This window comes from Trachypithecus francoisi, unplaced genomic scaffold, assembly GCF_009764315.1.
Source record: "Trachypithecus francoisi isolate TF-2019V2 unplaced genomic scaffold, Tfra_2.0 Lachesis_group5, whole genome shotgun sequence".
NCBI classification, from domain to species: domain Eukaryota; kingdom Metazoa; phylum Chordata; class Mammalia; order Primates; family Cercopithecidae; genus Trachypithecus; species Trachypithecus francoisi.
Genome location: NW_022681470.1, coordinates 7645093 through 7671139, shown reverse-complemented (window position 1 = coordinate 7671139; position 26047 = coordinate 7645093). Strand labels below are relative to the sequence as shown.

The window sequence follows — 26047 nt, the reverse complement described above, 5'->3', positions numbered from 1 at the left end:
TGGCTGAAGAGTGGTGTCAGATTTGATGATGGTGATGAAGAAAATAATTTTCATAATCCTTAAAGCATATGAACTTTTTTGAAAGAGAATAAAGTCAACTTAGTAAGAATAACATTTAAAGGTATGAGAGGATATAGTAACCCTTGAAAGACCAACCTTAAGAGACTTCTCTGATAGCAAGAAAAATAAAGAAATAAAAGAGTAAACAACAAGAAGTGAAAAGGAGGTTTCCTAAGACAACAAACCACAATGCGGGCATTACACAAATGGGAGTTATTTTTATCCTACCCATTTTGGGATTGATGAAAATAATAAGAAAAATCTAAAAAGAGTAATGAATTTAAAGTAAAAGAAAAAGCTTGCTTCCAGTTCCGGCTCTAACACTCAACAGCTGAGAGATATTGGCCAGGGTGCCCTCACCTCACTATGCCCCCATTTTTTTGTCTGTGAAGAAAGGTGATACCTGCCTGACTGCCTCCCAGGATTTTGTGCATGTAAACAATGACCAAAACAACAACAACAAAACAAACAAAAAGGAGTCTATATTTTTTGGAAGATTGAAAGTGCAATGCAATCCTCAGCTGTTTATTATAATTTTTCTCCAAAGTGCTAGTAAGTGTTTATGAGTCTGGGTAACTAACAAAAACTCCCCTGGAACAGCTGGCTAGCAAAATATTTTTGTCTCTGGGGTGAAACAAAAACAACAATGCCATTTTTCTAACATCGGTTATAAAAACCCTAGGCTGGAACATGTAAATTAACTTACTAAAATAGACACGCATTGGAAATGGACCCAGACTGGGGAGAAGGGTATCATCAGGTGGCAAGATTTATTTATTTTTTGTCAGTTGGGAGAATGTCAAAGAGCAGGGTGGATCCATGGAAATAGCATTAGAGAACAAAATACATTTGGAGTCAGTCCCAGCTCCTTCGCTAACTATGTGACTCTGGGCAAACGATGCACCTCCTTTGACCCTTTAAATTTCTTACCAACAAAATGGGTAAAATAATGGATGTAATAATACTTACCTTACAGAGTCAGCGCATGGATTAAATTAGATAATATTATGAAGCGCCCAGTGCAGAGCCTGGTACATGGCAGATACTCAATGAATGTGAGTTTTTCTCCATTATTTTCCTAGACTACATACTTGTTTACTATTTTCCCCTATTCCATTTCTTCCTGAGATACTGTTGACCTTGTAGCCTCCCTGTATGTACCAAAGCAACCTGCGTAGAGGATTCCTTTAAAATATTTATGTAAATTCCATCTTTACTCCATTAAGTCTATCTGATTGTAATAAAATCACCCATTCTTTGTCTTACATTAAATTATTTTACTGATCCTATAAAAGTGTCTCATAAAATTTAGTATGTAAAGATCTAAGATGCTTGATACAGCTGCTGACCCTTAAGTTGTAAATATGGAACACTAAACCAAGGGGAAATTCAGAGAACCTTTCCAATTGCCTTACTCCATTTCTTCAGAATAACACCCAAATAAAAGTATTACATAAAAAAGATTGCATTTTATTTTCCTGGATGGAAAAGGATTAACACTAAGCAACAGTGCCTGAAAGTTATTATTATGGTGTGTGTGTGTGTGTGTGTGTGTGTGTGTGTGTGTGTGGATGGTACTCAACTTCTTTTCCTTCAGTAATTCCAGTTTTTTTTCCTTTTTTTTTAAAGAAGGTAGTTGCTCTTCTTGGTCCAGTGAAATCCTCCAAATTCAGTTAAATGTAACTTCTGGGAATTCTCAGATTACATATGGGCCCTCCCTCCTCTACCTAACACCCAGTAGAAATTGTTTATCTTTCCCTTGTACATCCTAACATTTTGTCTATACCATTGGGTACCTTTGAAATCAAGCTCTACCACGGATGTCCAACCTTTTGGCTTCTCTAGGCCACATTGACATAAAAAACACTAAACACTAATGACAAATAATCTTAAAAAAAAAAAGGGCCAGGCATAATTTTTATAATATCCGCCACCACAGATAAGCAAAAAAAGTCCTTGCATTCAAAGGGTTGGACATGGCTGTAAGTCTATCCTTTCTACATGGTCCCAAGACATAGCACACAGTTTGGAACAGAGGTGGCATTTGGGTGAATTTTGGTTGAAGGTGTGGATGATCAGTCCTCTCTTCCCCTTATTTCCTGTTGGCCCTTTCTTAAAGTTTGCAGTGTGTGACCATATGGTGCTATTTTAAGAGTTTGAGAAGTGGGTTAGATATGATGTTGGAAGAAAGACAACCATTTGACTTCCCCTTTCCATCTTCCCTGGGTTGCATCACTGTTTTAAATTATATCACAGAAATTTCCATTGTAATTTCAAGAATAGTATATTCTGTCAGCATTACATTTGAAAATGATTAACTTGAAATGCTTCTTAAACGGTACACAGAGTACCTTATTATCTGATAGTCACTTTCTCCAGCAAAATCTTGGAGAATTTTTTGACATTCTCTTTGTTGCCCCATGGTGACTTACGAGGCATGCTCCAGAAAATTCTCTATTAAAGAACAGAGGTTCCAATAGTGCCAGCCAAAATTTCATAAAGTTTATTTACAATGTGATTCATTCCTGGAGTCCATCATTCTCTATCCATTTAACTCATGCAATCACATTGAATGTTCACAGTATATATTACTGTTCAAATTCTTTCAAATACTCTGTGTACCGTTGCAATGGTAATTCACAAGTAGAAGTGAATAACATTCCCCACCACAAGGATCCTTGAAGGAAACTGAAAACAAAACCATATCTTTGTTGAATCCAGTTTGCTCACATTTCAACACACATAACTCCACTGAACTGGCCATCACAGCAAAAGCCACAACACACACACACAGCAGCATGGAGCTTAACCACACAACTCAACAGACAATGCAGACAAACTTGAGTATAAACCAAGATTTTTCTACCTCTTTTCATAACAGGTTAGTGCTGGCCCTCAGTGTTGGTGTACAGTTTTTATGGCATGGGAAAATAGGGATGTTTCTGCCCTATAAAAATAAATGTGTTGAAGGCTTTAGTTTGAGCTTACACAATGTCAGCAAGTTCCAAAGGCACTGGCACAATACAAAAAAAAGAATCTTACAACAAATATAATCATCAAAACACATGGCAAGATACTAAGAAAACACTGGTAGGAAAACTACTGGTTTCTCAGGTGATTTATGCAACAGTTTTCAATACCTTCCTGAAAAATAAGGAGTAAGAAAGGCAGGCTAGTGGGTCTTTGGTGGGGTATATCTTGTCACCAACCACCACTCATAAAATCTTTAGCTTTAAACTGCTTAGTAGATCATTTTCTCTCTGCAGAAATAAAAAGCATAGAACCCTCATTGTTCTTAATATTTTAAGCCTTGGGAAGGGCTAAGGGAAGGAGCATAGAAATACATGCACTATCTTTAATAAAGAAAGGAATATGAGGAATAAAAATAAAAATATAAAGAATAATTATTATTCCTTCCTTTTATATATTGTAATATAAACTTCTTTTCAAACTTTAGTTCTGTACAGATACTTGTTCACATGTAACATCTTTTTCTACTCTGGAAAGGGATGGGACAGAAAGAGAAGCAGAAAACATGAAGTTCTGAATTTGAATAAAAGAAACACTTTTGCTGTTATATCAAGAAGGCAAGGTGGGCAACAGGGCTAGAAATAGGAAAACTGGAAAAATTTCATTGGACTTAATGATTCATAATTCCTCAAAAAATAAAACTTACCACATTCTGTGCAAATTTTTCAAAAGATGTTCTGCGATCCATTGAGTTTCCAGACTTACGTATGTGGGGTAGGATAGGGTGAAGGGAAATAAAGGAAGATTAAAAAAAAAAAGCAAGGAAAACAGAGCAGAAAAAGACAGGATAATGAAATGATGCAACGCCAAATCCATGTTCTAAATCAGAAGGCCCATGGAGGTAGGAGAGCCGCCGAGTGAGGCTTCCTCTCACAGGACATGGGCTCTGCTTTCATTAGTGCTAACACCAAAAACTTCCCTTGTACAAACAAAATGGTGTGATTCAAGCAAAATCAAATTAAGCCGAAATGAAGTAGATATGTGAAGGCTTTATACTGACATTTGCAGAGCCTAAATATTTAAAAATCTAGCAGCATATCCTCAGAATTTCCTCAAAACTTTTATCAGAAAAAATTTCTGTTGACAACATCATTAATTCTATAGAGCATTAATGTCTAATAGAACTTTCCAAAAGGATGGAAATCTCATTCTATGCTGTCCAATACAGAAGTCTCTAGCTGTGGTTATTGAGCATTTGAAATTTGGCTACAACGTTATATAATTTTAATTAACTAAGATTTAAACAGTCCCAAGTGGCTAGTGACTGCTGTACTGGATAGTGTGACTACAAAGTATGCATTTCCAGTTGTAAAAGCAATGGACTTTAAAAAATCTTATTAGCCTATATGATGATCATGAACTACACAAAATTATAATTTAAACTCAGAATTTCAAGAAGCTGTGAACTATTTTAACATTAAAAATAATGAATGGTGTTGCTGTTTATGCCCAGGTTCTCTCTTCCCTGTTATATCGATTGCATAAGGAGATACGAACAGAGAGACATTGAGTATTAACATTGCTGAATAGTGAGGTCTACTACAATGCTCCCATAATGTGCTTGGCTACCATGCTAGGTGTATAAAATTCATCACAGGGATATTAAGTGATTCCGGATAAATGCTAAATGAAAATATTCGGAAGCAAATATTCCTACATTTTGTCATCTATTATTGAAAAAGGTGAGTCTACTTTCAGTTATGAGGCCTGTGGTTCAAAACATACATTCTAGCTTACTAAGCAAAGAAACCCCTCTTGAAGTTTTTGACCTAATGACTTTGTTACTTTCTTTTCTTTTTTGTAATTTTGATTCCTTGAAACTAGGCATACAGAAGACTAACATGAAACATGAAAACAGCTTCTAATAAATTTTGCAAAGCATGAACATCTGCAGAAACAAACAAACAGAAAGTAATACAATAAGCAATAAACAAACAGAAACAACTTAAATGGCCCTTATAAAATGCAAAGGTTTGGGGGAGGGTCTTGGAGTATGTTCACTTACCATTAGTCCAATACCCTGGATTCAGCAGAGGTAATTACTCCAGATAATTATAACTGAGAACTAGGTCAAGAGAAAACAACTCACAAAAAAACCAATACCTTTTTCTTTGCCTGTAGAAGCTCCTGATAGGCACTGGATCTTATAAAACGGGGGTATGAATCACTTTTCATCAGTTTGTAAATGTGCTCCTAAAAAGAAATAATGGTTGAGGCGCTTCTTTATTATTTCTTGGGAAAAGTAAAATATTATGATGCCACACATGACTAAAGAACAAATCTAGTAGCAGCTAAAAATAGTAATAACAATGCTGATTAGAATACCTTCTATTTACAGGACATTTAGATCTTCAAATTCAATATCTCATTCATGGGATCATTGTTTAAATTGGTTTAGGAGCTACTGAGGAGGCAAATCACATCCAGTCATTAAAAAAAATGGAATTTGATTAATAAAATGTCAGAAAATAACCTCAAATCAAGTTGTTGACTTACATAGATCACTAGAGAATACAACTAAATTTGCTGTCTCTTAAAATTACTCCAGGCCTGAAGTGAGTAATGTTAACTCAGACTGAGTAATCACCCTGGATACTTTTGGCCTCTACATTTACTGGAAGGGTGCCAACTGCCCAGATGAATCAAATCATCTCTTTGGTACAAATTGCATGGAAAATTGTCTTCCACACCCACCTTGGGTCAGAGCACAAGTCCAAAAATAAATTTTGTGATATTTAATTGCTAAGTCTCCAAATTTGTGTGCTCTTTCTTATTACTTACTCAGTGATAGACTAGGTAAATATTTGATAATTCACCCCTAAGAAGTTTGCAATATTCTGTTTTGAGGATGAATTTTCGTAGACAAAGAAGTCAAAAAAAAAGGAAAAAGGTACTCATTCAATTCAATCTTGACCCAATCTAGGGAGATTCTTCTCTGGTCTACTGCAGCTCAGGGAGCTAACATGTGTCTTGATCTTCCTATTCTAGTGAAATACCAGTTAGGTGTAGAGCTTGGAACTACTGGAGAGTAGTCTGAATGTCCAAATTTTCTTTCTTTCTTTTTTTTCTTGAAGAAGAAAATACCTGTTTCAAGAAATGACTCCAGTTCTCTGGTCTTAAACATAGCAGCAATAATTTGAAGTTACTTTAAACCCATTTAAAGACATTCAGGATTAAGTCTCAAGACCTAGCCCAAGGGTGATCTTCAAAGAATGTTAAGTTTGGAACTGTATGGGAATTTGTTTGAAAAGTAGAGCAATGGCTGGTTTTGGAATGAAGCATTTTGAAATTCAGATTCTACCTTGCTCAAGAACTACCTCTTACAAATAGGGTAGATTTAGGCCAACTTTTTCATCTCTCTGATCCTTAATTTTCTAATCTATAAAATGCATTGTTGTGATGATTAAAGGAATAATAAACATGTTGCGAAGCATGGGGTGTGGGTAGTAAGTGCTCAGATATACTTGGGTATATGGCAGGTGCTCTTTTAAGTGCTTTCCTGTATTAGTTAGTGTGAGCCTTACAAAACCCCTACGGGCTTGGTAACCATTATGTCCATTTTACAGGCGAAGAAACGGAGGCATGGAGAAGTGGTCACAGAGCAGAGCTGAAATCAGAACCCAGGCAATTTAGCTAATGATAGGATTTTTTTAAACCACAGAAAAACTAGAATTACATATCTGAGCTTAACTGAAAAATAAATCTAGGGCCAAGTGGTAATGTTTTCTAGAGAATTTTTTTTTTTCTATAAGAAAAGAGGATCCTCTTAGGCAAGAATATTTTTAAGTGACACCGATAACCAAAAAAAGTTCTTTTTTAAACCTCAGGAAGGGCATTCCAAACATGTTACACATTGTTGCCTCTAGAAAGATGCTTGACATTTTATCTTGGACTGAAAGAAAGAAAGATCAGCGGAGAAGTGAGCAGTAGGGCCAGAATTTCCGGTCTGCTCTCTGTCATGCGTCTCTCTAGAGTGTAATCATTTCTACATCGGAGACCATGGCTGAATCACATGGGATAGGTATCCAGTCACTGTTAAAAGTCATGTTAGTTTTCTACACAGTTGCTGATTTCTTTAAATGAAAGCCAAGGAGAAATATATTTTCTGCAGAGCATGGAAATAAGGAAGGATATTCGTGTATCTCATTCTTTGTCTTCTATATTTTATTTTAGTAATGTGTGTGTTTTTAAAAGGTACTTTTTAGAATTAATATTCTTCTCCAAAAGAAGTTTAAGAAATTATGGAGTATGCATGTTCTGATTTAAATACCAACCTCAACACATCATTAGGGAGTGGGTGCAGTGGCTCATGCCTGTAATCCCAGCACTTTGAGAGGCTAAGGTGGGAGGACTGCTTGAGCCCAGGAGTCAGAGACCAGCCTGGGCAACATAGGGAGACCCACCCTGTCTCTACAAAAAAAAAAATTTTTTTTAATTAGCCAGGCATGGTGGTGCATGCCTGTGGTCCCAGCTACTTGGGAGGCTGAGGTAGGAGGATTGCTTAAACCTGGGAGGCCAAGGCTGTAGTGAGCCATGATCATGCCACTATAGGGAACAGAAAGAGACCTTGTTTCCAAAAATGAAATGAAATGAAATGAAATAAAATAAAATAAAATAAAATAAAATAAAATAAAATACCACATTATCAGCAAACACTATCCCCTCAAAAGAAGTTGATTTTTCTTCTTGAGTATCAATATTTTTTTAGAGAAGGCAGAAATTCAAGTTGTTTTTACAAAGGGAATTAAGATCCAGTTTGAGAAAAGATGACTAACAATTTGTCTTAGGAAATTAGAATCAGTTTTCTTTATTTTTTCTTTCTGTAGGCTAAACAATTAACTTGAAAATTTAAGAAATGTCAGAATCTAATATTTGATTTTTTTTCACCAGAGATAAAACTGGTTTGAGTTTGACATAACTTTAAGCTAATTCAGTTTGAATAATTTATAATAATGAATAATTCAGGAATGTCAGAGTCTTGGAATCTCTACATTGAAGATGCCTTAAAGATTTTAAATCTTTTTAAAAAAATGTTTTAAAAAATCTTTTACTGAGATGGGGGCCATCACTAGATAATGTTTGCTCACTTATTGGGGGAACAGAGGAGAAAATGAAGTAAAAGTTTTAAATTATTTCAAATATGTCCCTTCATACAAAAATATTCAAACTTAGAAAATATTCCCAGGTTTTAAAAATCTATTCAGTTTAATGTGTCTTTGTTCCTTCCTAGATCAGTTAAAGTTGTTTTACAGTTACCTAATTGAAAATGTTAGAAATAGCTGCCATTTATAATGAAAATAAAATGAATATAACCAACAATCACCTTCTCAGAAGCACATTTGTGACGTGAGGCCCACCGTACACCCACCTGAGCATCTTCAAATGTGTATCGTCCAGGTTCCTTCACGTTCTGTGTGGTTTTGTCATAACTCTTGGAATCCAAGTTAATGGCACTGGGGGCTCCAGGAGCCAGAAACTCTTGCCATATTTCCTGAACTCTTGAGGGCACTTCTTTAATAGGCCTCTTTTTCAAGTCCTCCACTGCCAGCCAGAATCTATGCAAAATGTGAGATCAGGTGTTTACTCTGACGGCCCATCATCTGAAAATCCTTGTGATCTTTACGGATCATGCAGTTCATCATGATGATTCACAGCCAACTCACTTTCTCTGAGGGCTTCCAGTATCAGGGTGGTACTGACTATACTCAAAGGTATAATCTTCTTTGGAAGGAATTATGAAAAACGATCTCTTTTAAGTGTTTGTTGTTAAAAGCAGATCTGTCAGAGCCCTGTATAACATTCATTTTATCTAAGGAAAGTAGCACTGCTAACTGTTTATTGAAAACGAAGAGGAGTTTGAAGGGAATTAAAGGTGTGGGACACGGAGGCTCCAATTGGGAGACAAAGTCATGCACTGTGTTCTTTGGATCTTCTGTCTATTTGAGCAGTGGGGGCTAGTGTGGAGAGCCTTTTCTGTTCTAGCTTGTAAGGGAATTACAAAGAAGCTTTGCTGGAGTTAAAAGAGGCCTGGACATAAGATCAGAAAATGCCCTGGCTGGAAAAATAAAAACAATTAACTAATGATAAGCTAATTTAATTGAGAGAGTTATGGAATGACGGAAGCAGCAAGCTTTCACATGGAATTACTTGAAAAGTTTAAATGTGTAGAGGCATCATTGCAATTTAGAAGCCACAGAAGAATATGTACTGACTTACTTCTGAATATAGACTTCTGAATACAGACTATATTTATAGTATATATATACTGAAAGAACCTGGGAGTGTGTTTTGGTTGATAATAGCAAGTGGTAAAGTCTAGTGAGAAGGGGCCACATTGTATTAATTGGTTGCATTTCTTCAATATTGTGCTCTAGGTTAGAGCTTGCTGGTTAGATCTCCAGAAATAATATTTAAAAGATAAATGACTAAATCATAATTTGTTAATAGAAACAAACACTCTACATGAAAAAGTTGCTGCTAGGACTGTGTTATCCTCCGTAAACACTCTTACTGCTCTAATCGCAGATGCAGTCACGGAAAGGCAAAGACGGCCACAGAGATAGCAAACTCCAGGCAACAGAGTCTTAACAGAGGTGATCAGCAGTACCTTCGTAACTACTAAGCTTTAACGTGACCATTAATAAATAATCAGAAATCAGTAATGAAGTGCATGAGCTAGAATTAGAATATCAACTACTACTCAGGCTAGTGATTTTTGAGTTTTCATTTCCAGATTTTGTTTTTTTTAGATATATGTAACAGAGGATAATCTAACTTTGACAACACCTCAAACAGGAAACTACCACCATGACTTTTAGAAAGGAAGGCTCAAGACCATTCCCACTTAAAGCACAGATTTAGACACTGTGCACTGTAATAGGAATACTATGCAAGGCTGGGCGTGGTGGCTCACGTGTGTAATCCCAGCACTTTGGGAGGCTGAGGCGGGCAGATCATCTGAGGTTGGGAGTTTGAGATCAGCCTGACCAACATGGTGAAACCCCGTCTCTACTAATAATAGAAAAATTAGCTGGGCATGGTGGTGAACGCCTGTAATCCCAGCTACTCGGGAGGCTGAGGCATGAGAATCACTTGAACCCGGGAGGTGGAGGTTGCAGTGAGCCAAGATCATGCCACTGCACTCCAACCTGGGCAACAAGAGCAAAACTCCGTCTCAAAAAAATAAATAAATAAATAAAAAGGAATACTATGCGTAATCTGAGGGAGCAGGAGTTTTGAAATTAACATATGCTCAGTCAAGTTCATTCCAGCACACTTTGAACACATCAATCAAAACAAAGTCTCTGTCCTCAAAGAATGAATAGAGAAAAAGATAAACCATTTAAATGGCCGTAACATCAGGAAGTACATGAATGGCTCTCCAGGAAGAGAATGAACCAGACAGTCTGGGAATGGCAAGCAGGAAAGAGTCCCTCTGCTGGGGCAAGTGCTGGATTGGAAAAGGGGGATCTAGAGAAAGCTATTCTAAATCCAGTGACATCTGAAATGGGCCTGGAAATAAGCATAAAATATAAAAGGGTTGAGAAGTTAATAACCACACCTATACTGACATGTAGGTGCAGGCACTGCTCTAAGTGATTCACATATTAACTCATTTAATTCCCATAGTAACTCTATAAAGCAAGTTCTATTATTCTGCTCATTTTAGAGAAGAGGAAACTGAGCATATGAAGATGAAGTTGCTTATTTAAGATTGCTCACTATCAGTGTCACGGCTGAGGTTTGCCCCCAGAAAATCTGCAGCAGATGATGTGCTCACAAGCACTCCCTCACATGGTCTTTCTAACAGCATCGTTGCCTTTCTTAGTCTCACCATTACTGTAATTATTGTAATAGCTTAATAGCATGGAGGAGCCGGGTGCAATGGCGTGCACCTGTGGTCCTAGCTACTCAGGAGGCTGAGGGGGGAGGATCACTTGAGCCCAGGAGTTCAAGCCTGCTGTGAGCTATGACAGTGCCTCTGAACTGCAGCCTGGGTGTCAGAGAAAGATCCCATCTCTCTTAAAAAAAAAAAAAAAAAAAAAACCTATATCCTTTATTTCATGGTAGCTGGAACCTAAGTAAGTATTTTTAATGTCTTTAATTCTTTATTTCCTCATCAGTAAAATGGGATGATAATGCTTATTTCACTGGGTTTCCACTGGATTAATTGGTTTCCATTGGATTCATTGATTAAATTAATTCCATTAAGCTATACTGATGATATAAATTATATAGAAGGCGCTGAAAAGTACCTGGCATATTTTTAGTCACTCAAAGATAAAAACTCATGATATTACTACATTTTCTTAGCACTTGCTCTATGCTATGTGTTTTGCTCGAAAAAAAGAATGAGGGAAATACATCATAAAATTTCAAGTTTCTTCTCTCTATTAGGGAGAGGAGGGTGTATTTGAAACATAAGTAGTTATCGAGAAACAGTGCTTCTTACATTTTTCCTGTCCTAATATTTGAAAAAAAAAATGCTCAGATGAGTGACACACTCTCACTGATAGCAGGAGGGCAGCTGTTTAGGTAAGATGCACGGAGAGTTATTTTATTTGAAGTGCAATTCGCAGCCCTGTTGACCACTGGACCATTTTGTCTCCTTCAGTGTGTGACACAGATATGTCAGTGGAAGCAGAGTAGTGCTCAGATTTGGGGAGCAGTGGACAGTAGCTTGGTACTGGTTTAGGAAGCCAAGAATGCCACCTACACGCAATCTGACCTCCTTAGCCATACTTTCTCGGCTTAAGCTTCCTCAGTCATGCTTTTCTCATCTATAAAATGAGGCAATATTTACACTTTATGTTGGTTTTGGTGGTTAGATGTGTGATGATCAGAAATAATGAATGCAAAATATAACGTAGCATATTATAAAAGTAGCAGATATAAATATATTCTGGTGTCTTGTAGGTATTCAAGAATTAATCCAGCCGGGCGCAGTGGCTCAAGCCTGTAATCCCAGCACTTTGGGAGGCCGAGACAGGCGGATCACGAGGTCAGGAGATTGAGACCATCCTGGCTAACCCGGTGAAACCCTGTCTCTACTAAAAAATACAAAAAAAACTAGCCGGGCGAGGTGGCGGGCGCCTGTAGTCCCAGCTACTGGGGAGGCTGAGGCAGGAGAATGGCGTAAACCCAGGAGGTGGAGCTTGCAGTGAGCCAAGATCCGGCCACTGCACTCCAGCCTGGGCAACAGAGCGAGACTCTGTCTCAAAAAAAAAAAAAAAAAAAAAAAAAAATATATATATATATATATATATATATATATAAAGAATTAATCTAATCTACATCTTTCATTTATCTACTGATCTATACTTACTATGATAGGCATATAGTAGATACTCAAGAAATATATATATATGTATATATAATATGTGCATATATATAAGATAATCTAATATTTCTTAAATATAATTACTTAGCCTAGAGTCTAGTATGGCATAGGATGATTAAGATAAGAAATTATTAAAGCTTGAACTAAGAAATTGGCAGTAATTTAATTCATGCCTGAAACCTAGTATCCACATGCTCTTTTTCCAAAAGCATCTTCTCTCTTCCTATTTTGATGGTTTATCTCCTCCCCGTTGTCCAGCTCTTAGCCTAGAAGCAATTTCCCCTAGTATCCCTTTGCTGATCTCTAACTCTGGGCTAGGCATCCCTCTGTGCTTCTTCCAACTAAACACCCAGGATTTTGTGCTGCGATTTGTTTTCTTGTCTGTATCTACCAATAGACTGTAATTTTAATGAGAGAAGGAGATGTTTTTATTTGGCTAGGCAAGGCTGGTAAGGTTTATTACTTGTTTATTTACTCATCATGATACAAATAATACCAGCATGTTTTCAAAAACTTAGAGAATGAGAGGAACATCCATCTCCCCAGCCACTAAAATGCCTAAAGTATCCTTTATCTCTGCTTTATTTTTAATGAATTCTTTTTTTTTTTTTTCTTTTTTAGACAGAGTCTTGCTCTGTTGCCCAGGCTGGAGTGCAGTGGTGCAAACTTGGCTCACTGCAACCTCCACCTCCTGGGTTTAAGTGATTCTCATTCCTCAGCCTCCCCAGCAGCTGGCACTACAGGCATGTGCCGTCATGCCCAGTTAATTTTAATTTTTATTTTTTGTAGAGATGTAGTTTGCCATGTTGGCCAGGCTGGTCTCAAATCCCTAAGAGATCCACCTGCCTCGGCTCCCAAAGTGGTGGGATTACAGGCCTGAGCCCGGCGCCTAGCCTTTTAATGAATTCTTGCACTCAATCATTGACAATGTGACCTCAATATAGAAAATGTTATTAGTAGGCTTAATACAGAACTTTAGCAACTTTAGCAGCAAGATCTTGGAAAAGCACAAGCATGAAGGATTCCCATAAACTGGAAGAAGAATAGGAAGCGGCATGCCAGCAATCCATGCTAGGCACACAGAGCGAGTTACACTCCTCCAGGTTCTGCCAGTGGTCATCTTGCTTCATCCATGTGACATGTGTCAGCGTCCTACATCTTTCTGAATGGTTTGGGATTCCTGTTAAATCTCCTGAAAAGAACGTGACCATGCCTGGCACTACTTCATTCCAATGAAAATAAATGAATGCAGAGAACTTTCAGCAAATGAATTTTACAGGACCGTGTAAGTCATGGAAAAGTAAAAATTGGGCATCAGGTTTCAAAAGAATAATGAATGAAAAAGCTCATGAAAAAACAGTCTTATATAGTGGAAAGTTATTTAACATTCAAAGATGTTAAATAGAGCTATTAAAATCCACTCTAATGTCTTATATTTAAAAATGCAATTTTCAGATCCTCCTTATGTTAGCAAATTTTAAAACTATATAAAGATGATGTTTACAACAGATGGGCAGAACGGGTGTTGCTGTCTCACGAACAGCTCAATGCTGTGCTGCTCTCAATTGCCCTGTGGCTATTATTTAAACATGCAAAGAGAATGAGACAGCCCAGTAGTTTGGTTTTAAGTTTGATAGAGCTGCCCAGTCTTTTCTTCTCTAACTTGCTTGAGAAGTGATATGCAAAGATAGTCAACATTGACAAATAGATGATATTTTTATTGAACTTCATAAATGTTATTGGCCAATCTCCACTTTGCCAAACATTGCTCTCTGTACTGCATTTCTTTACAGAGTCCATTTCAAAGCCACCAAATTATAGTTAAAACATCTGGAGGCACAGAGACAGTGTAAAAATAAGTTATAAGAAATTGATACGTGGGACAGCCTTTGCCTTGCTATCTTTTTTCCCTTCATTAGGTGGCAGAAATTCAGTGGGTTCATAACATCATTATGATGTTAGTGGGGGATCTATTACCTCCAAAATAATCAGACACATCACAGACAGTATTTCTCTAGCTTATAAAATCCAAGCAATGTGTCTTACCTTAAATTTTCCGAGCTGAATTCTGACTCTAGAAATTTAAGGAACTGTTCTCTTCCAACTGGGTCTTTCAATGCCTCGTCCATGCCGAAACCCCATCGTTTTACCCTCTGCTGGCTCGGTTCTTTGCTATAGAAGATAAAACAAAGGCAAACACATTCCTTTCATTAGAATTCCAATTTTTTTGTTATTACATTCCCCTTTAAAATCACGTGTGCCTCGAAGTTCCCATCTTTACCTTTTGTTTCAAAAAAATATATCTCTGATTAACGGCTCTGCATGAAATCATCATGTACATTAGTATTAATAATAAAGTCTAACATTTATTGAGCATTATGTGCTAAGCACTTTACAAAAATGGTCTCTTTTAGTTTCTGCCAGCCACTTTATGAGATAGGCACTATTAATCTTATTATTTACAGATGAGGAAATTGAGGCATAGAGTTATCACTTGCCAGTGTCAGGCAAGTAATAAGGGGCAAAGATCCAGATGTTCTGACCTCAATGCCACATTTCTTTTCTTTCTTTTTTTTTGAGACAGAGTTTCGCTCTTGTCAACCAGGCTGGAGTACGACGGTGCGATCTCAGCTCACTGCAACCTCCGCCTCCTGGGCTCAAGAGAATCTCCTGCCTCAGCCTCTCAAGCAGCTGGGATTACAGGCGCCTGCCACCATGACCCGCTACTTTTTGTATTTTTAGTAGAGATAGGGTTTCACCACTTGGGCCAGGCTGGCCTCGAACTCTTAACCTCAGGTGATCCACCCACCTCAGCCTCCCAAAGTGCTGGGATTACAGGTGTGAGCCACCACACCAGGCACACATTTCTTAACCACTATGCCACACAGTGTCATGCAGGTATATTGAACTGGGGAAAATGCATTGGTAACCAAAAGATCTCAATACTAGCTTATGATTCTGGTGTCAATTAAATCTGTGACCTAATCCTAGCTGAGTCACAATATTTTGGGGTTCCAGCTTTCTCATCTGTAAAATCTTTAATTTGTGGATGAAGAGTTCTGGGCATGTCCAGTGTTTAAGATTCATGGCTGGATGCAAAAGAAAGAGATAGTCCAGAAATGCAATCTAGAGAACTGCTAGAAATATGACAGAGTACCAATCTTTTCTTTGTAAAGTGATATGCCATGATCTTTTTATGACTCTGTTAAGACTGATGATGTAATTCTTTCCCTATATAGCTCATGAAGGAAACCAGGGAGTCCTAAGTGGTGCTTTGCTTTTCTTAGGAAGTAAGTGTCTTGCCAGTTTCTCTTACAGTGTTTATGGTAAGACCATTTTGTTTTAAAATTCAATTTATAAAGACATACTTGTGTTGGGCTTAAGTATGCATGGCTTTAGCATTCATTTTACTTGAATACATGAGCCTTTGTGACTACGTGGGTTTTCCAGGAAGATAATAGCAATGAGCTAAATTTCAAGAACTGAAGATCCTAACTCTGAATAATTGCACCTCTAATTTTGGGATGGTCTTTCCAGCAATGCAAATCTTAATGCAAATGTGAATGTCTAAGGTTCAAAAGCCATTATCTCAAACAAGAATGTTAGATATGAGCCAATGGAGACAAAGAACAAAATTACATTCACAATTAGACAACAATAAATTCCTTCCCATTTTACTCAGACCCTGAAATACAGCAACATATTTGCGAGAAAGACAAAATGCCACCTACCTTGCTTCAAGCTCCCAGAAAGTGGTGTCATCGGACAGCCATGGGTTAGAAGGATCAGGTGGCAAGAGAAATGGGTCGTATTCTAAGTACTGTTCCGTGTAACCTAGTAGACTAGGGAGAAAAAACATTTCCACCTTCTTTAGTTTTCTGACTGGAGTTGCAGCCAGTCCAAAGCAAGGAGAACAATATAAAAATGCGGGACCAAGGAATTCTTGCTCACTTAAAGAATGAAATCCAATGGCAATCTTCATGTTTCAATAACTTTCATGCAACAACTTATTGTGCTTTTTGGCAGAAAACTGTGGCTAAAGATTCCATCTCTCCTCATGCCTAAGCTATATAAATCAATATCCCTTGTTTAACATGAAGCACTATGGAAGAGGTCAGTGCGTGAAGGGCACCACTAAGAGTCAGTTCCGATTTTTGGTTAATCAGTCCACCCACAGCAGAACAGATTTTAGCTAACTTAAAGAAGGGCTTAAAAAGAAAATTCTGTCAAAGGTATTTACAGGAATTAAGTAAAATGGGAGCCACTGACAAGCTTTTTAAATGTATATACAAAATTTTAAAAGGGAGAAAGGAAAGAAGTTGGAGAGGCAGGGTTTGGCAATGCCCAAAAGTGAGGAGTATGAATGGCATTAAGAACAGATTTAAATGAAGAAAGGGAAAATATCTAAAATTTGAGTTTCATTCATATTCCGAAGTCAGGCAGGAACAGTGTCAATTGTTACTGTTAAAGTAAGTTTATAGAGAAGCTTCAAGTTGCCAAAAGGTAATCAAAAGTTTCATGTCTTCCGGCAGAAGTGAAAAGGCTAGACTCTGCAGAATTATCCGCTATCTCTAATTCTTAGTTGAACAAGGACTAGACGTCTAGGCATTTAAGACAATTATTATCATTCTGTCATTTAAACTACGTCAAAAGAGTTCTTTGAAAATTTTTCTACGTGCAAAAAGGAAAACAAAATCACATTACTTATAGGATTCTAATTATCTGTCCCAACAGCTCTCTTTCATTTTTAAACACATTTAATTGTCATAAGAAATTTAAAAATTTATGTAGACACTTTGAAATACTCACCTGTCAGCGACTTTTGACATTTTTAACCGATGTCTATCTAACTGTATTTGCCAATATTTTATCTGAAAAGAGGATTAGAGAAGGAGTTACATAAGTAATGACATTTTCACAATTTTCCACTCTAAATCATGATTGACTGGGCAATTCTGAACAAGAGTATATTCCATGTCAGTACAATTTCAAAGTTGGTTAAAAAAATAAAAGCAGAGGGCTCCTAAAGAGTTGACAAAATGAAATGCTGGAATGTGAACACAATTGATATCACTTTAGAACAGCAATGAGTTTGACCATTCTGCCTACTTTAATGAAATGTAATTTTATTTTAAAATTGTAGAGATTTTGCTGGGTGCAGTGGCTCACGCCTGTAATCCTAGTACTTTGGGAGGTCGAGGTGGGCACATCACTTGAGCCCAGGAATTTGAGACCAGCCTGGCCAACATAGTGAGCCCCTGTCTGTAAAAATATATACAAAAATTAGCCAGGTGTAGTGGTGCAGGTACTATAGTCCCAGCTACTCTGGGGGCTGAGGCAGGAGGATCACTTGGGACTTTGAAGCAGAGGTTGCAGTGAGCTGAGATCACACCACTGCACTACAGTCTGGGTGACAGAGCAAGATTCTGTTTCAAAAAAATAAAAAATAAAATTGTAGAGATTTTAAACATTCATTCCTGGTGAATACCTAAATCCAGAATCATACTTCCCTCCAAATTTAGAAAATTATTTATTACTATAATTTCAAAATAAATCCTATCTCCTAATACCAAGAAAGCATCAATGATATGTGTTTTGAGAATAATTTTTGTCAGTACTTCATGACAAACGCTCATATGGAATAATCACACACAGAAAACTTTAATTAAAAACCCTCTGAATGGCTTTTCCTTCCTGATTATTATAAATCTACTAGAAAAGTATATATTACACTCTTGATAAACCGTATTATAATAAAATATTAAGGGAAAAGAGTCAAAATGAGAATAAAGCCCCATGACTGAACCAATCAAGAAATTTAACTATTACTTGACTTGAGACACTGGAGTTTGCTTTGAACTATAACTTGGATATTATTATAATATTACTTGGATAGTATTAGCATGACTCCATGACTGTACACCAGTGTTGATAAGAAAAACTTCAAGAGGCAGAGAGAAATCACCATTGCAGAAAGGAAGAATAAGCAATGTCCTTGTGAAGAAAATGTCCTATCATTGGATATGGGAAGTGTGACAATGTTCTCAACCTCTTGTCCTCTTACTCTTTAAAACAGAGCTTTGGGGTACAAAGTAACTATTGATGATGGAGTCACCTACAAATCAGCATAGGTGATTTTCACAACTGGTTAGAGGAACAAGGATTTGCGTAAATAAAGAGTGAGGGGTTTTGAAAATCATTACCATATATTGATACATTTTCAAGTAATTATAATACTTAAAATTAGAAAATTTTATTATCTTTTAACTGCAAATCTTCCATATGAAACAGGCAATCATACAAATAACCTTTAAAAATACCCACTATTTACATTTACTCTCTGCTTTTCATAGCTGTTACTCTGTAAACCTTTCACAGGTCATCTCATAGGTTGACTCACCTGTTGTTGTAACTCATCTTCTGTTGGAGGTTTAGTTTCTGGTGTGGGTGTGTGGGTAGGACTGTGACTTCTAATATCATTTTGTAAACCATAGACAGACTATATTAAAATAAAAAATAAACATTTTAGGACAAAATATCATTTACAGTCACAGACTTTCTAAAAAGTAACTCTAGCATAAATTCAATAAGATCTCTCAAAGCTTATTTGATTAAGCTTCTTATCAAAATTCAAAAGGCACTGCTATGATAAATATCATATGCATATAAAATAGAAGCACAGCTCTGAAAAAAAACGTAGTTAGATTATTAACTTTAACAGAATAATTGATTATATGTAGAGAACAAGGTGCATGTGATAAAATTTGAGAGTAGGCTCGGAATACCAAGTTGGAGAATGTCAACACTAACTAACGTTTCATAAGCATTCATTTAAGAAAATAGAGAGGTGGATGCAGAATAGAATAGAAATGTAATAACCCAAAAGAAGATTTAAAAATAACTTGATATTTTACATAGAAATTAAGTGGGGCACTGAGGAGACGGACAAGTCAAGAATTCTATTGCTGATTTGATTTCTGATGGTGCAATAGAAGACACTGGGGTACTCCTATTCTCCGTGTCAACAGTGAGTTATTTACTTCACCATACTGGCCTTGCCATTGGGTGCCATTTGCAAACATCAGTGACCCCAGAGGCGTCATGCATCTTTGGAATTCTCAATACCCTTGTACTTTTTTTATTAACTTGTCCAAAGGTCAGACCTACTACTTAGGAAGACTCTTTTTTGAGAAAGGCCCATTGCTTAGTAAGTATAAATAAAGATCTGGTGACTAAAGGGACGAAAAACTATCTGTAACTGAGTGTGAGACATCTCACGTGTCAACTCAAGAAAGAAGCCAAATTATTTTTTCTTGAATATTATACTATTCCTTTAAAATAAAGAATTTAATATGTGTTATTGAGCACTTTTTCTTTGGGCATGAGCAAGAAGAATGAGGGCATAATAAAACTGCATGAACTCCACAAAATTAGTACCAGATAAGGTTTGCAAAGACACTTTAGATGAGGTTAGCTCCAGATGCCTAATGATGCCAATTTTCAGGCCAGTCACCAAGCTTGCCAATATCTCTAAATTCAATGTATTTTTGTTCCTGATCCGCTTTCACTAGGACCTTACGTCCACTTAACATTACCTCTTGACTCTGTGTCTGCGCCTTTTGGATGTAGTTTTGCCCTTGTGTCTCCCCCGGCTCCGTCCTTTTTTTTTTTTTTTTTTTTTAAGACAGAGTCTCATTCTGTCATCCAGGCTGGAGTGCAGTGGCATAATCTTGGCTCACCGCAACCTCCTCCTGGGTTCAAGTGATTCTCTTGCCTCAGACCCCTGGTAGCTGAGATTACAAGCATGTGCCACCACACCTGGCTAATTTTTGTACTTTTAGTAGAGACAAGGTTTCACCATGTTGGCCAGGCTGGTCTTGAATTCCTGACCTCAGGTGACCCACCTGCCTTTGCCTGCCAAAGTGCTGGGATTACAGGCGTGAGCCACCGTGCCTGGCCTCCACCCTGTTTTTGGTGCTCTCATCTTTTCTTTAAAAGATTTTAACTTGGATTTAATCATTGGGATTATCTGTTCCCAGACTATCTTGAGTAGGCCTCTTCAATGCCCTTCTCCTGCCCTAGCACCAGACCCTTGGGAACCCAATTCCCATTACTGAAGACATCCACTTCTTTTTTCTTTTTTCATAATGCCAAACAAGAGGCAGCAAATGGCCATCCATTTCAACACAAGGATTTGCTCATATGCTTTGAATTTACCCTGAACAGGACGGAGCTGAATGGCTTAAACTAGCGCTTTTATTTCATTTATTTTTTCACTCATTCATTCATTCAACATTTATTGAACACTGACTATATACTGGATATGGTACTAAGCGTTAGGGAAATACAAATAAACAAAATAGATGTGCTTCTTTCTGCACTGGAACTCACAACCCAGTGGAAGGGAAAGAAGTTACACAGGCAATTACACAAATAAACATATGACTAAAAATGCGATAAGTATTATGAAACAAAAAATAATAACAAGCATAGGGTCTGGAATATAAAGTGATTTAATTTACACTGAAGGACTGGAAATGGCCCAAGCTGATACTAGCCATATTTGAACATGATTAAATAAAACAACCTTCTGAATTCTGAAATAACAGTAGAGGTTGATTTTTTAAAAAAATTATGTGGTGTATATACATAATGGAACACTATTCAGTCTTTATAGAAGGAGAAATTCTGTCATTTGCAATAACATGGATGAGCCTAGAGGACATTACGTTTAGTTAAATAAGCTAGGCAGAGAGGTATTTACCATAGAATTACACTTATATGTGGAATACAAAAAAGTTGAAGTAGAGAGTAGAGTGACAGTTACCAGAGGCTAGGATAGGGGGTGGGAAAAGAAAGATCTCGGTCAATGGGTACAAAGTCAGTTAGCTAGGAGGAATAAGCCCTAGTGTTCTACTGGACAGCAAGGTGACTATTGTTAATAATAAGGTATTACATATTTCAAACTAACTAAAAGAGAGATTTTAACTGTTCTTGCCACAAAAAGGATAAATATTTGCGGTGACGAATATGTTGATTACTCTGATTTGTTCATTCCATGGTATATATGTTTATTGAATATTACCTCATAAATATCTGCAATTATTATTTGTCAATTAAAATTAGGCAACAGAGAGATCACCAATTATATAATAGTTGTACCTTTCAGTATCTGCTATTTTTTTAATTGTATCACCTTATTTTTTGAAAAGAAAAATAAAAAGACTCTGAGACTTGAAGTTTCCATTCTTTTTTAACTTGGTTTAATTATTTAAAGTTTTTAAGTAATAATCTACAGGTCATGTAAACAGTGCTTATAAAAAATAGCTAATGGTTTAAACAGTAAGTTTTTGGGCTAAGATAAAAAAATAAAAGACTGCTAGAAAAACACAGCAATTTGTGGTATCATGAAAGTAAAATGACCCATAAGTTATCTTTTATCTCTACATTTCTATAATGATTTCAACATTTATGCATTTCCTGCAAACTCCGTAGAGGTCCCATAAGAGGCCAGGCGCAGTGGCTCACGCCTGTAATCCCAGTACTTTGGGAGGCCAAGGCGGGCATATCACAAGATCAGGAGATAGACACCACCCTGGCCAACATGGTGAAACTCCATCTCTACTGAAAATACAAAATTAGCCGGGTATGGTAGCACGTGTGTGTAGTCCCAGCTACTCAGGAGGTTGACGCAGGAGAATCACTTGAACCTGGGAGGCAGAGGTTGCAGTGAGCCAAGACCACACCACTGCATTCTAGTCTGGTGACAGCGCAAGACTCCATCTCAAAAAAAAAAAAAAAAAAAAAAAAAAAAAAAAAAAAAAAAAAAAAAAAACAGAGACCATGACCCAAACCATTGGGAAGTGTTGCTTAAAACATCTTCCAGGCACCTGGCTACTGGCTCTGAAGTTACCGCAAAGTTTCCATTTCTTGTCTTACATAAAATTCAACATCAGGAGGTCTCGCTTTCACCAATCTGAGCACTGTTCATTTCCTGGGGATAGTGATAGCTTTTAACTTTGATTGTTGGCTACAATGAAAACAGCCGAGAAGAATATAATTCTATATATGGGGATTATTTTATGGACAAAGGAGGCAAAGAGATTAATCCTATTTTGGCAGGCAAGTTATGAAAATTATTTGCAATGTAAAAGGCTTTGCATGTTTCAGAAAAAAATGTATTCAAATTGTGGTACAGGGTGGGGTGGCATAGAGCTAGAAACAGGTAGGGTTAGAGAGGAAGAGAAATAAAATCTCTTAATGTCTTAATATTTGCAGCAGAGGGAAAACCAAATTAACTAATTGAGATCCATTTTCAGTTTCAATAGCAAAAGCATTTATTTGCAATACTGTGGCTTGATTAACATGTTCTTTTATTCCCTATAGTGCTAAGACAAGCACTTTTTCATATACAGTGCCATCTATTTATTCATTAATAAAATAGATTTGGCTTCCTACATAAATCTGTTCATAGGTGATTTCCTTTGACATTTTAGAAGAGAACTAGAAAAATTATCCCTTTTTTTTAAGGTTGGGGGTGGGGGTTTGCTATGGTCTGAATGTTTGTGTTTCTCCAAAATTCATATGTTGAAATCCTCAACCCCTAATGTGATGGTATTAAAAGGTAGGGACTTTGGGAGGTGACGAGGTATGAGGGTGAAGCCCTTGTGAATGGGATTAGTGCCTTTATAAAGAGGCCTGAGGGAGCTTATCTGCATATTCCCCAATGTGAGGACACAGTGAGAAGGCACCATCTTTGAAGCACAGAGTGAGCTCGTGAAAGATATGAAATCTGCTGGTGCCATGTTCTTGGACTTCTCAGACTCCAGAATTGTGAGCAATACATTTCTGTTGTTTATAAATTACCCAGTCTAAGATATGTTGTCACAGCAACTCAAACAGACCAAGAACCAAGTCAGAGACTGTCAAACAGAAACCACAAAGTCCAAGACGCCTTTCCGTGTTTCCATGTGAAATGTAATCGCTGGGGCTTTTCTGACTGGCTGGCGTGGTAATAATAGTTCTCTTTCTTTCAAGGTTGCTCAGCTGAACTGGAGAACAGACTGTGACCATATCTGACACAATATGGAGAAAGCCAGTACAGAGAAAGAAGCAGAGAGAAGGTGACCAGAGAGACAGAGCGTGAGAGAGCTGGGTCCACTCACACCCCTGGGCCAGCTCGACCTCTGCCTGCCACAAGGTTTCAGACCATGAATCCGAAAAGTCCCCTCTTGGCCTGGTGTGATGGCTCATGCCTGTAATCCCAGCACTTAGGGAGGCTGAGGCGAGTGGATCCCCTGAGGTCAGGAGTTCGAGACCAGTCTAGCCAACATGGTGAAACCCCATCTCTACTAAAAATACCAAGTGAGCAGGGCGTGGTGGCACATGCCTGTAGTCCCAGCTACTTGGGAGGCTGAGACAGGAGAATCACTTGAACCTGAGAGGCAGAGGCTGCAGTGAGCCGAGATTCCGCCACTACACTCCAGCCTGGGCAAGACAGAGAGAGATTCCATTTCAAAAAAAAAGTAAAGTCCCCCTTTATTCATTCTCATTGAAGCAATTTCTATTGCTTGCACTTTTACTATACCCTTTACTCGACACACTTTTGTGTTGCTCTAAGATATGAGTAGTTTATTCTGTTCAGTAACACATTAAGATGTAAATGTACACATGTTGTATATGGAGTTGAGGACACATCCATATTTTATGCAGAAACAGCTACAACCACCGGATTATTAATAGCGGGAAAACCAGACAGCTAATTACACATTTGCTGTTGTTCTTCCAGGATGTGTGCATTAGCTTTTCGCTGATGCTGTTAACTGTCATATTTAGTGCCATGGTGTTCAGATGAAGGTGACAGAGGAAAAGGAGAACAGGATAGGAAATAGCTTACTGTGATTTTGAAATATGGGTGTTAAAGTTACAGGAGGGAGCCCAAAGTGTGGATTCAGTCACACACATGCAGATGCTCTTACCACTTCCCTCAGGCTTTGTGTCCTAGGACCCCCCTAGCTATTGTCCTACACAAGGATACAGCCTGTGGTGATGAATTTTGTGTCAACCTGGCTGGCCCATAGTACTCAGATATGTGGACAGACATTACTCTGGATGTTTCTGTGACGGTGTTTATTGGACGGGATTAACATTTAAATCAATGGACTTTGAGTAAAGCCCTCTAGCTATTGTCCTACAGAAGGGACAATGGACTTTGAGTAAAGCAGGCTGCCCTCCACAATGCGGGTGGGCCTCACCCAATCAACTGAAGGCCTTAATAGAACAAGGACTGGCCCCCCCCCCAGCAAGAAGGGATTCTGCCTCCAGACTGCCTTTTTTGTTGTTGCTTGTTGTTTTGAAGAAGAAGGATATTTACTCTTAAAAAAGAAGCATTATCCCACAAAAAGATGTACAGATTTGAAAAACACTTATTTTAAAAAGAAGCGTTATCCCACAAAAAGATGTACAGATTTGAAAAACACTTATTTTACTGTATTAAACAAACAGAAAAACAGGCAGGGGAGGTCTAGATGACAGAATTGAAGCAGCTCTGTACAAAAATAAAGATGGTACAATGATGTGACTTCAAAGAAAATGACTTAAAAAATTCACGAACATCTTCATGTTTCTAATAATATATTAATACACAAAATGTCAAAAATACAAAGTCTAGGTGTATTCCGTGTAGGTTTATGATAAACTATTGAACTTCTATTTAATGCATTTATAAGCCTTCTCTGTTTAGAAGTACAAACTTTACAAGTACATACATGTTGGTATTTTACCATGAAAATTTTAGTTTTCATCTCAAACTAGTGATTTGTCTTTTTACCTGTACTTATATACATTTCACTTCCATTATAAGACGTGTAATACCTTTCTAGTGGTACATTTTAATCAATATATATTTTTAAAATATTGATTTTTAAATGAATCTTTTTAGTGCTATGACATGATGGCCTTAATTTAACAGCTGAAGCATGATATGGTAACTACATTGTACTGTTTAATTCGCAGCTGTAGGAAAACGTTTGAGTTTTAAAATATAACCAAGATGAGGCTGCATAGTAATAAACACTGAAATACTAGAAAACAGTGAATGAATAAATAATATGTTTTTTTTTTTTTCATCAGGGGCTGTTCATTATTTTGCTTTTAGAAACCTGGAAGAAATTATCTTGAGTTTCAAATGTTCTGGTAAATCTAGTCGTTTCTTAGCCTCCTCAATGTCGCCGGGAATTGCTGAAATAAGTGACTCTAAAGAAAGTTCTTTTCTGGTCTGAGGTAGGGAACAATGGCCGCATTGGGGAGTTCCCCACAGAAGTCCTCTTTGAAGGTATGCAGGATAAGCCTTTCCATGGACTTCTTCGTATTCTTGTGGTAGGGGTCCATCCTATGCTCACCACCACCTAAAGGCCATCTCCACTTCCAACCCTGGCCCAACCATAAAAAATGACGATGGATACATCAACTGGAAGATTAGCTACTAAACTTGTTCAGGAAAATTCGCTGCGGGGATGCCCAGCTGCCTGGAGCCACGGCCGAAGCCCCACACCACTTGGGCCCGGCAGAAGAGGCGCAGACGCCTCATGTTATAGTTCAAAAAGTCCGCTCAGGACA

General features: G+C 37.5%; 1 protein-coding gene and 1 pseudogene across 7 annotated transcripts in view; both read right to left on the bottom strand.

The window, feature by feature from the left end:
* Nucleotides 1–26047, bottom strand: part of RGS7 (regulator of G protein signaling 7) — a 588990-nt gene that overhangs the window by 17710 nt on the left and 545233 nt on the right. For 4 of the 7 annotated variants that reach the window (XM_033196587.1, XM_033196586.1, XM_033196585.1 and 1 more), the window contains 6 exons: nucleotides 18831–18929; nucleotides 17240–17301; nucleotides 16162–16272; nucleotides 14477–14602; nucleotides 8459–8645; nucleotides 5194–5283 (listed from right to left, as the gene is read on the bottom strand). In XM_033196587.1, the coding sequence (XP_033052478.1) occupies nucleotides 5194–5283; nucleotides 8459–8645; nucleotides 14477–14602; nucleotides 16162–16272; nucleotides 17240–17301; nucleotides 18831–18929 (675 nt within the window). Of the gene's footprint in view, nucleotides 1–2926; nucleotides 3008–3736; nucleotides 3791–5193; nucleotides 5284–8458; nucleotides 8646–14476; nucleotides 14603–16161; nucleotides 16273–17239; nucleotides 17302–18830; nucleotides 18930–26047 lie in introns of all 7 variants that reach the window. The other 3 variants (XM_033196582.1, XM_033196581.1, XM_033196583.1) reach the window with 3 other exon arrangements.
* LOC117075947 lies at nucleotides 25558–26018 on the bottom strand (annotated as a pseudogene).